Raw genomic sequence first — 12,100 nt, forward strand, 5'->3', positions numbered from 1 at the left:
GGGTTAACCAAGTCAGCACCCAAATAGGTGGATGAGGTTAGGTCCAGCTGAGGCCCCCTGGCCCCACGAGCGGAAAAGGGGTGGCCGGAGCTTAGCACCAGGGTCAGGAAGGGGATAGGAAGAGAGCGTGTGCTGAGGCCCCCGCCCGGACCCCTAGACCCACCCACCCTGGCACATTGGTGCACCTGGGGAAACGGCAGAGCACATAATATGGCCACAAACAGCTACATCTGTGGCAGCCCAGGGCATGGCTGCAGCTTCTCCCACTGGAGAGCTCCAACAGCCCCACCCAGGGCCTGGGCCGATGATCAGGCAGCTCCAACAGACCTAGCGGCTTTGAACCTGTGACCTTCGCCTTCCCGGCTTTCTCTCTGCCTGGCATTTGGAAGGCAGGCTGAGCCCTCCGTCCCTGGGGTCCTTGGCATCGCTAGGAAAGTCCTAGAGGGGATGGTACTGAACTTCTTGCTTAAGTAGGCATGGGCGCCTGAGCGAATAATTGAAAAACAAGGGACCGGGCTGTATGGACTCCGACCTGGAGGAGCGGATGGTGGCAGTTACAGGAGAGAAGGAGGGAGGGAGGCAGGCCAGGGAAGGAGCCGTCTCTGAGGCCGGCTTTATTATCAGCACGGGGTCATGCGGAACCCGGGGCTTCTTTCAGCCCGCGGGCCTGGCAGTTCCGGGGACAAAGACCTATAGCTCAGGGAGGGCTTCCCAAGCAGCCCCGGTGCCATGGTGGACACGGCTGGCTCTGCAAAGACAAAGACAGGATTGGGGCGGTGAGTGGGGAGAGGTCGGGACTCTCCTTTCATTCCTTATTCATCTTACCTCTCCCTGGCATGCCTCGGCAGCCTCCCTTGGCTACACACGCCACGCCAGGCACTTGGCCATCGTTTAAAAAACACATGAGAAGGGGCTTCCCTGGTGGCGCAGTGGTTGAGAGTCCGCCTGCCGATGCAGGGGACACGGGTTCGTGCCCCGGTCCGGGAAGATCCCACATGCCGCGGAGCGGCTGGGCCCGTGAGCCGTGGCCGCTGAGCCTGCGCGTCCGGAGCCTGTGCTCCGCAATGGGAGAGGCCACAGCAGTGAGAGGCCCGCGTAATAAAAAAAACACATGAGGGTGACAGACGCCTGGCTGATGGATGAAAGACCCTGACGTCCTTCCCAGCTCGTCCCCACCTCTTCCTTATTATCCACAGCCATCCCCGGCCACCCCCCTTGCCCGCCCCTCGCAAACCTACCTCTCGTTACAGCTCATCTTCGTGAACTTGCCTGGGATGGAGGGAAGCAGACAGGTAAGTTGGGGGGGCGGTGGGTTCAGGGGTCCCCGAAGTTGTAGACCCTCCTCACAGGCCTCAGTGACCAAACTCCTCCACATGCTCCTCCCACCCCTGCCCCGCCCACCCCATCAGTCACCCAGGCAGGCACGCACCGGTGCTTCTTCCTGCCCCCGCAGCGGAATCGTCTGCCTTAAAGAGAGACAGGAGGTTAGTTTTCCAAGAAGACCCTCTCTGCCCTGGAGGACTCGGCTCTGTATTCCCTCCTCCCTCCCACCTGCCTGTACCGCTTGGTGTCTGCCTTGGAGGCCACAGTTGACTGTCTCTCTATATAGGGCTGCACCATAAGCATTCAGAAGCCCAAGTCAGTCAATTGGTCAGTCAACAAATATTCACTGCAGTGACTCCGTGGGGGACTGTGAGTGCACTGAGAGTGGTGCCGAGCCTGGGCCATTGTGGTGCCCCCTGCGTGGTGCTGGGCATGCAGAAGCTGCTCAAGAAGCTCTTGGAGAAGAATGGCAGGAAGTCCAGAGCCAAGACCCCTGCTCCTGTCCATCTGCCTTCCACCTCCTACGTGCTCAACACTGCCACCAGGGAGCCTCCAGGGGAATCGGGGAGACTGGCCACGTCTGCAAAGTGCAGCCGTCAGGAGGTGGGGCACCACCCATGGATGTGTTAGAATCCCAGGACACAGAGGTATATCTGCTACATTCTCTCTCTTCTTTTCATTTGTGTGTTTCTGTATATGTTTCTTCTGGTTGCACCTGAACAAGTCCACGAGCATTTATTAAGCTCCTGCTGTGTGCCTGCTGGGGCTGGAGCTGGAGCCAGGACCCTTTTCTCCCCTAGAACATCCCATGCCTATGCTGGATCCTTCTGAGTGCTTTCTTGGCTGCTGTGTCTTTGGCTGCCAGCCCTAACCTTCTGAAGCAAGTGGGATCATCCCCATTTAACAGATGAGCAAACTGAGGCCCAGAGAGTAGGGGATCCATGGTAAACTAACAGGGGTGCCTAAGGCCTCTGGCTGCCAGGCACGGTTGCCTTCTGGCAGCAGGCAGGGGGTTGGGGGAGGTGGTTGCGGCTGAACCCGCTCCGCTTCCTATTCAGCTATGGAACCTCAGGCAGCTTGCTGCACCTCTCAGGGTGGGTCTGGTTTTTCATCTGCAAAATGGTGACATTGGTGGCCATCCCTCAGTGTTGCCAAGAAGATTAAATGGGCCGAGATGTAGCTCAAGCCAAGAAAGCGTCCAGATCTGGGGGAGGGGGTGTCCAGTGGAGGCTGGTTCCCTCCCTTCGCCTGGCTGCACGTGCACTGGAGCTTCCCAGGGCCGCTGAAAGCCAGCTCTCCCATCTCCACAGCCTTCCCCCCAGCATCCACTGGAGCGCGCACTGGAGGAAGAAGGAACCTCCTGGGTGGTCTGAGGACCAAGCAGTGGGGCATCCAAGACTCCTCTTTTCATCAAGGTGGCCCTCCGTTTCCACATCCTGCGTGGGGGAGGGGAGGGGATCCTAGAAACTCACTTCCCCCTTCCGGGATCTGGGAAGGGGGCGAGAGGGCTCTCCCCCCCACACCTGGGAAGCCAGTGCGCTCAGTGGCTTTGAGATGTGTCCCCAGCAGCACCCCACTTCCCACACGAAGGCCTCACTTACTGAGGATGATGATAAGCCCCACGATGAAGGCCAGGGCAGCGAAGATCAGGCCCCCGTTGCGGACAGTCTCATAGTCTGAGGGAGGAGAGGGCAAGGAAGTGGAATGAGTGATCCCAGACCCCTCCCTGCAGCCAACCTGGCAGCAGCCCTACAGTAACTGGCAAAGGTGGGGGACGCATAACCCAGGGCTGGGAGAGACCAGGAACCAGGGTTACATGGCGGGGGGGGGTGCTCAGGAAGGGTGCGGAGGAGGGGCCCCACCAGGCTCACCATAGGAGAATGGGTCCACGTCCTCCTTGGGGCTGCCACCTGAGGAGAGAGCCAGAAGTGGGTGAAGGGTGAGTCACCGACAGTGGTGTGTTTCAGCCACAGAAACAGTGGAACTCCCATCCTTCCCATCCCAGCACCCCTAGGGGTCCAAGGGGGCCAGGCGAGGCTGGTGGAGAGACATCCACGAGCAGGGGCTGGTGAGTCTGCTAATGCCGCTGCCCCCACTGCCCTAGGTGGCTCCCAGCAATCGGCTTGGGACCAAATACTGTGCCTCCAAAGCAGGGACCCACGATGCCTGTGGAGGCCTCTGGCACGTCTGGTAGGGGCTGGTTCCTTCCTCTCCTTGCTTCATACAAAAGTAAGAAAAGGCCAACAGAGGCATCTCCCATAAGACTCACCAGCAACCTCTCTCCATATAAATAATCAACTACAAGGTACTTGGCAAATATTTGTGAAGTGAATGGATGAATAAATAAATAAATAGAACCTTAACATTCACTGAACAGAAGGAGGAAACTGAGGCCCAGTTTGAAGACTTGTCTAAAGTACCAATAAAAGTTAGAGGCAGAACTGGGTCTTGGACCCATGTTTCTAGATTCTTCTCTCCTACGTTGCTATCCTCAGGAGGAAGCAAATTTATTTCAGAAGCATTAATATATTGTGCTTACCATGTGCCAGGCTGAGGCTAACAAAGCAGTAGCTCATTTAACCATTGTAACAACCCTATGAGGCATTAATATTCTTCCAATATAATCCATGAGAAGATGGAGGCACAGAGGGACAAAGCAACTCACTCACAGTCACACAGCTAGAAAAGGGTCGAGCTGGGAATGAACCCAGGCAATTGGTTGTTAAGAATCTAGGTGCTTAACCCGTTTGCTGGGCTGCCTGTCACGTGGTCAGGAGGAAGGAGACATTTCAAGGCCAACTGGTTCAGTCCAGTCTCCAGCCCCAAGCAGATATCATGGCTCTGCTTCCGGCCCTGTAAACTGAGCACACTCACTGTTGGGCAGCTGGAGGGCACCTGGCCAGAGCTTTTCTGCCACGGCTAGGGTGGCCCCTTTTTTCTGCCCTACTTGAGCCCCTTCTTGGCACTAGGGAAGCAGTGCCCAAGGTCAAAGGAACGCACCAGTTGGCACCTCCCAGGCTGTGCTGAACTGTGCCTGGGCCGTGGGGCCCGGTGAGCCCAGCTGTCCTGGCGGTACACCTGCCCTAGGCCAGGAGAGAACAGGCTAGAAGGGGTCTGCTCCTGGCCCTGTAGGGCCTGAGGCCAAGGGAGCCTATGGGGGGCCCAGGCACCCGTCACCATGAAGAAGGCCTCCGAAGTTGTCTCCCCAGATTCGGTTCAGGTCTTGTTCAAGGTCACATGGGGCATTAGTGTCAGAGCCATGAGCAAACTCACAGCTCCCCTCACCATACCAGGAACCCGTCTCCTACCTGACCACTGCGTCTTGAGCCATTGGATGAGCCAGCCCTCACCCTAAGCCCTCATCTTTTCTAGATCTGGCTCTAAGACCACCACAGACAACAGAAGGCCCACTGGATTCCAGGCCTGATCACCCTCGTTCGCAGGATGACTTCTGGGCACGTGTCGTGAACCTGGGGGCTCTCACCCCAAAGCCAGCCTGAGAAGGCTGAGCAGAGGGGCCCACTCCTGCCCCAGCCAGCCTGACCCCCATCTGCCTCCTGCTCTGAGCTTAGACAGCCCCAAAGATACATGGAACCAGGACCGATGCATGCCAGAAAGTCAAGATAGAAGCTCACCACTCCCTACCCCCCAGCAGCTCCTACTTGGCACCCAAGGTTCCACCATTCAAGCTAGATTTCTTTGGAGTTAAGGTGGGATCCTCTTTTAAAAGCAAATTTTCTTAGCGGGAAGGCTGGCACGGGAGGAGGCAGTGGCGGTGGGTACTCTTGGAAGGCAGGGGTGCCAGGAGGCGGAAGAGTGGGGTCCTGCTCACCCTCCAAAGATGGTCCGAGGCACCTAATGCTTCACACACACACACACACTCACCGTCATCTGTCGACAACCCTGCCATGTCCCCCCGCAGACTGGGCACGTACCACTGCCCTCTTCCCGCTGCCTCTGCTTCGGGGAGAGTGCCTGGCTGTGGGGTGGCCAGGGATGGGGGAGACATTAAACATTAACAGTGCCAGGTAATATTTACCCTGGTCACAAGAAAGGCCCTGGTGTGGATAGTGGGGCTCCTGCTGAGGCATGAGGAGGTGCAGGGGCAGCAGGGGCAGGGAGGAGTTGGCCGGCTTTCCAAACCCTCCCCAAGGAAATTTCCAGAGAGAAGTGCGGGGGACAGATCAGCCGTGGTGTCCTTCCCCCAGCCGGAGAGGTCACGGCTGGGGATGTGACAATGGGGAAGTGGGAGTTTCGAAATATATTCCGTGTATACTACAGCCTGGGGGGCAAGGTCGGGGGTCCCATGGAGGCCCCTGACCCTAGCAGCTGCCCACCTCACCCACCGCTATGGAGATCGTTGTTTTGGCTGATGTGTCTTGTCTGGCACTCAAGGCTCCTCTGCGGTGGTCCCAGGGTACCCGGCCCCTCCTGCCTCACGGCCCATCTGAGCCCCCCCTGCACATTCACACCTCCAGGCCTTCGCTGCCTGGGAACGCCCTTTCCTCTGTTACCTTCTTCATCCACCCAGGCTGCATCTGACAGCTCACACCTCAGTCAGTGTCATCCCTAACCAACCCCTCGTCTCCTGCAGCCTCTGGCAGTTTCCTTCTCCAGCCATGAAGCACAGCTTCCGTGCCAGTTTCCCACTGTTACACGGTAGGCTCCCTCGGGAGGGACCAAGCCCTGCCACAGGGAGAGCGCCTTGTTTTCATGATTTGCAAAACACGTTCCTATTAGTTCCTTGCACTTTGTGTTATTTCCCCATTTTACAGATGAGGCATCTGAGGCACAGAGAGGGTAGGGCCTTGGCTCAAGGGCACAGAGCGGTGAGAGGCAAGGTGGAGACTGAGAGCCACACCCTCAGCTTTAGGAATCAGGAAATTTCCCACACTTCCAAGGCCTCCTCCCCCCTCTACTGTGGCCCCACTCACTTTGGGGACCGCAGCACTGGGTACTCCATGGATGCTCATATTCCTGGCTGAGTTCTAATCAATCGAATTGGCTTCCAGAAGAGGCTGATGCTCAATTGTAGCCAAAGGGCCAAGGTCAGCAGTCAGTGTCCATCAGGGGTGGGTTAGTCCTTCAAAAGGACTCCATCTATTAATCTTCCTGGAGCAGTGGCAGGGGATCAAGGTTTGAGTGCATTTCCTGGCTCCTCCACTTGCTAAGTATATGGCCTCTGTCAAGTTACTTAACCTCTGTGTGCCTCAGTCTCCTCATCCGTAGAATGGGTTGTGATGAGGAGAAAGTGAGATAATGTGGTAAAGGGTGTGGCAGGGGGCCTGGTACACAGTAAGTGTCATTATTGTTACTGTCATACACTGTCAGACCCAGAAAAGCCAACCACCTTCCAGCAAAATGAACATGAGGGTGAGATGGAAAGGGGAAATGTCACGGCCTGCAGACCAGGAGCCGAGACACCCATTCAGCTCTTCTGCTTTCAGGGCCAAGTGATGAATATTCATGGAAATACAACAGAGCTAACATTTGGTAGGGGCTGAGCATGTGTCAAGTTCTTGCATGCATTGTCCTGCTGAATGCACGCTTGCTCCATTCCACAGATAAAGAAACTGAGCTGGTCATTGACTCCACAATGACCCTGAAGGTGGCCAGGGCAGCACCATGATCCCCACTGGGCAGCCCAGGAAGACTGAGGGCAGGGAGGTTGAGGGACTTGCCTGAAACACCCAGTCAGGGACAAAACCAGAGCTAGAAAGCCCCCATGGCTGTACTCCCAAAACTCCTGGGGCCCTCCACACAGACACTGGTACCTCCTTATTATACATTATCTTGGTATCTTAGTACATTTTGTCTATCTTTGTAAGCCACTGTGGATTCTTTCTGGAGTATAAAAATAGGTAGAAAGTTGATAGATAGATAGATAGATAGATGATAGATGCATGACTATGATAGATGATAGGTGATGATGATGATGAAGATGATAGATGGATAGATAGGTAGATAGATAGGAGATGATAGAAGACAAGAGAAATAGGGAAAGCAAATCAGTAGCTGCATTTTTAACTCTATATGCAAGGCTCTGTTCTAAACACTTTACAAAAATTAACTCATTTAATCATCACAGCAACTCTATGAGGCAAGGAAGGCATTAGTATCATCCCCATTTTATAGATGAAGAAACTGAGGTACAGAGAAGTAAAATAACTTGCCAGAGGTTAGGCAGCTACAAAGTGGGGGAACCAAGCTCTGAACCCAGCAGTCTGGCTTCAGAGTTCCTGCAGATGGACAGACAGACAGATGGACACACAGACAGAAAGGGGGCTGTTGCGCAAGTTGCCTTCCCAGCTCTTGCAGCTCAGAGATGCTGGAAGCAGAGATGACGGCACGCCCAGGGCCCATACCGAGATGCCCTTGTTTAGAAATCCCTCCTCTCCTTGTTTCTGCTTTTCCTGTACTCCTGGGGAGCTGGGGGTGCACTTGGAAGTGATGGGGTGGACACCTGTGTCAGAGTCTGAGCAGGTGGGGGGATGGGGTTCAGGGGACTCACCCAGGTACCACCTGTCCATGGCAGGAGCTGCTGGCTGTGTCCTCAGTGGAAGAGAAAGTTATGAGGTGCTAGTGACCCAGGGCCTGGATGGGAAGAGTGGCCCTCCCTCCACACCCCAGCCGAGCCCATGGGCAGGAAGAGACAAAGGCAGGGAGGAGGGACTGGCAAGGGAGCCCTCATCTCGTACCTACCTGCCTACCTGCCTATTTGCCTGCCTGCCTGCCTACCTACCTGCCTACCTGCCTGCCTGCCTGCCTGCCTACCTACCTGTGTGCCTGCCTGCCTGCCTACCTGCCTACCTGCCTGCCTGCCTGCCTTCCTACCTGCCTACCTGCCTACCTACCTGCCTGCCTGCCTGCCTGCCTGCCTACGTGCCTGCCTGCCTGCCTGCCTGCCTGCCTGCCTGCCTACCTGCCTACCTGCCTGCCTGCCTGCCTTCCTACCTGCCTACCTGCCTACCTACCTGCCTGCCTGCCTACGTGCCTGCCTGCCTGCCTGCCTGCCTGCCTGCCTGCCTACCTGCCTGCCTGCCTGCCTGCCTGCCTGCCTGCCTGCCTTCCTACCTGCCTACCTGCCTACCTGCCTACCTACCTGCCTGCCTGCCTGCCTGCCTACGTGCCTGCCTGCCTGCCTGCCTGCCTGCCTACCTGCCTGCCTACCTGCCTGCCTACCTGCCTGCCTGCCTGCCTGCCTGCCTACCTGCCTGCCTGCCTACCTGCCTGCCTACCTGCCTGCCTGCCTGCCTACCTGCCTGCCTGCCTGCCTGCCTACCTGCCTGCCTGCCTGCCTGCCTACCTGCCTGCCTGCCTGCCTACCTGCCTACCTGCTTGCCTGCCTGCCTACCTGCCTGCCTGCCTGCCTGCCTGCCTACCTGCTTGCCTGCTTGCCTACCTGCCTGCCGGCCTGCCTACCTGCCTGCCTGCCTGCCTGCCTGCCTACCTACCTGCCTGCCTGCCTGCCTACCTGCCTGCCTACCTGTCTGCCTGCCTACCTGCCTGCCTGCCTGCCTGCCTACGTGCCTGCCTGCCTGCCTGCCTGCCTACGTGCCTGCCTGCCTGCCTGCCTGCCTGCCTGCCTGCCTACCTGCCTACCTGCCTGCCTGCCTGCCTTCCTACCTGCCTACCTGCCTACCTACCTGCCTGCCTGCCTACGTGCCTGCCTGCCTGCCTGCCTGCCTGCCTGCCTGCCTACCTGCCTGCCTGCCTGCCTGCCTGCCTGCCTGCCTGCCTGCCTTCCTACCTGCCTACCTGCCTACCTGCCTACCTACCTGCCTGCCTGCCTGCCTGCCTACGTGCCTGCCTGCCTGCCTGCCTGCCTGCCTACCTGCCTGCCTACCTGCCTGCCTACCTGCCTGCCTGCCTGCCTGCCTGCCTACCTGCCTGCCTGCCTACCTGCCTGCCTACCTGCCTGCCTGCCTGCCTACCTGCCTGCCTGCCTGCCTGCCTACCTGCCTGCCTGCCTGCCTGCCTACCTGCCTGCCTGCCTGCCTACCTGCCTACCTGCTTGCCTGCCTGCCTACCTGCCTGCCTGCCTGCCTGCCTGCCTACCTGCTTGCCTGCTTGCCTACCTGCCTGCCGGCCTGCCTACCTGCCTGCCTGCCTGCCTGCCTGCCTACCTACCTGCCTGCCTGCCTGCCTACCTGCCTGCCTACCTGTCTGCCTGCCTACCTGCCTGCCTGCCTGCCTGCCTACGTGCCTGCCTGCCTGCCTGCCTGCCTGCCTGCCTACCTACCTGCCTGCCTGCCTGCCTGCCTGCCTGCCTACCTGCCTGCCTGCTGGCTTGCCTGTCTGCCTGCCTACCTGCCTGCCTGCTGGCTTGCCTGCCTGCCTGCCGGGGCAGGCTGGGCCAGAATCCACGTGAGAGTGGGGGAGATTCTCTGACCTCCACAGTGATCTGAGGAAGGGGGAAGCTGTGAGCCACAGAACGCAGTGGGAGCGGGAAGGCGGAGCACTGGGGAGAGGTGCCACAGCCAGCAGCCTCCGTGCAGCCCAAGGTGCCTGCAAAGGTCACCAGGAGCCAGGAGGGCACTGGCCGGGGCCACAGCCTGTGGAATCAGAGCCCTTGCTCTCCACCTGCCCTTGAGGCAGCTGAGGGAGACACTCAGGGGCACGTGTGGGTTCCCCCGGGCCTTTACTCAGCGACACCTCACTCCTCCAGCCCAGTCAGGCCTTGGCCCTGATGATCCTGCCTCGAGGGCTTGTTCTCGAGCTAGGAGTCCCCTGGGACTGGGCAGACCTGCAGCAGGTCCTTGGAAGCTGCCCTGGGTGGGGAGGGAATGTTTCCAGGCCACGGCCTGGGGCCCGAGGCACCGGCTGCAGCTTCCCGTGTCACCCCGGGACCTGGGCAGAGATGGGGAGCCGGTGTGTGACCCACCCTTCCTCAGCTGGGACCCCCCACTTAGCCCCCAGTGACTTACCTGAGTCTATGATGTCAGATCCGCCCAGCGGCCCAGCAGGAGATACCAGCAGCTTAGTGAGGCCTCTGAGGGCTGCCGATTGGTGCCGCAGTGCGGGGTGGACAGAAGACAGCACTTCCAGTGGGAAGGCAGGTATGGAGGGCCGGCCTCCCAGCTGGAGCCAGGAGCCAACAGTGGGAGCGGGAAGGCAGAGCAGCCCCTACCCTGGCTCAGCCAAGACCCTGTTCCCTGGCCCCTGAGGCCCCTGACAGGGCCTGGAGCAAGGCTGCAATAAGCACTCTGACCAAGGGGGAAGCAGGTGGGGGGTGGGGGGTGGGATGAACTGGGAGACTGGGATTGACACATATACACTATTAATACTATGTATAAAATAGACAACCAATGAGAACCTACTGTATAGCACAGGGAACTCTGCTCAATACTCCGTGGTGACCTAAATGGGAAGGAAATCCAAAAAAGAGGGGCTATATGTATACCTATAGCTGATTCACTTTGCTGTACAGTATAAACTAACACAGTACTGTAAAGCAACTATACTCCAATAAAAAAAATAAAATATAAGTGGCCACAGAGAAAGAAAAAAAATAAGCAGTCTGTATGGCTCACTTGGGACCACAGGATCGTCCTCAGGTCCCTTCCTTGTGGGTCACCCTGCTCGGCCATCCCAACACAGACACTGAAAAGCAGGGTCTGGCCCCAGACACTGACCCTTGGCTCTGGTCAGATGACACGAACCACTCTGTCCCTCCTTAGCAAAGCTTCCTGCCCTGAGTGGGTGACTCATGACACCCCCTCAGAGCTGCCCGGGCTGGAAAACACTCTGGAAATAGAGACAGGCAGGCCTGGAGGGGTTTGTCTGACTGGGCTGAGATCTGTCCTGGGGGGCCACCCCCCCCCCCGCAGCAGGTAGCCCTGCCTCCAGGCCCCTCGTCCCTTCCCCACGAGGCAGGGGCCCACCTGCCCAGGGACCCAGCTTCTCACAAGACCAGGCCTAGTCACATGTTCCCAAGTGGAAAACTGCGTGCTCATGGCCCAGAGCACCAAGCAGACATTCCCCAGGTTGGGCACTTGGAGAAGTTCCTAAATCTCGGGGCTAGATGGGCCTTTAGTCCCAGTCTAGCCCTTGCTGTGTCCTAGAAGCCCGTCCTTATATGGCTTCTAGATAAAGGGCTGACCTCTCTGACCTTGTCTCCACTCCAGCCATACTGGTCCCCTTTTTGGTCCTCTAATCCTCCAGACACGCTCCTGCCTCAGGACCTTCACACGGCTATTCCCTCTTCCTGAAGACTCTTCCTCCAGAGAACTTCCTGGCTGAATTTGCTCAGGTCATTCTTCAAAGACTGACTGCAAAGACCCTTCCTTGCATCCCCACCTAATATTTACACACCCACTCTGCAACATTTCAAATTTGAGGGTTTTTTTGCAGCACTTACTATATCTGATTAAATACATATTTTCCTTATCTTGCTTCTCATTTCTCTCCTAACTAAAACTTGAGCTCCAAGAGAGCAAGGAGTTTTGTTGGTTCTGTTCATTCCTAGATCCCCAGTGCCTAGAACAGGGCCTGGCACTTAGTGGATCCCTAGTTTTGTTAACTGAATGGATTAGTTCCAGAGGTGAAATAATTTTGCCAGCAGACCCACAACTTGCCTAACGCAGCCTCTTGCCATGAAATCACCTGTAATAAGTAGCAAGAACTAGTTTGTCCCCACGGAGAGGCAGCGAGTGGCCAGCACACCCCACCCCCAGCTGACGGCTTCCCCAGAGTCCTTCCTGGGGAGTTCCCCAGCCCCCGCCCTCTGCTCCCCTCCAGCGCTTCACCTGGAGCCCTACAGCAATTTTCATAAAAG

General features: G+C 57.6%; 1 protein-coding gene across 1 annotated transcript; it reads right to left on the reverse strand.

Annotated features, from left to right (window-relative positions):
• Positions 1–325: 325 nt before the first annotated feature.
• On the reverse strand, positions 326–5,330 carry FXYD2 (FXYD domain containing ion transport regulator 2). The gene is made up of 6 exons (XM_082626379.1): positions 5,209–5,330; positions 3,195–3,233; positions 2,925–2,999; positions 1,430–1,462; positions 1,239–1,269; positions 326–748 (listed from the first exon to the last, which is right to left on the reverse strand). The coding sequence occupies exons 1-6, from the start codon at positions 5,231–5,233 to the stop codon at positions 691–693; spliced, it is 261 nt and encodes an 86-aa protein (XP_082482505.1). The 5' UTR covers positions 5,234–5,330; the 3' UTR covers positions 326–690.
• Between the last annotated feature and the right edge of the window lie 6,770 nt (positions 5,331–12,100).

Source organism: Mesoplodon mirus (assembly GCF_964341445.2).
Source record: "Mesoplodon mirus genome assembly, chromosome: 7".
Classification (NCBI taxonomy): domain Eukaryota; kingdom Metazoa; phylum Chordata; class Mammalia; order Artiodactyla; family Ziphiidae; genus Mesoplodon; species Mesoplodon mirus.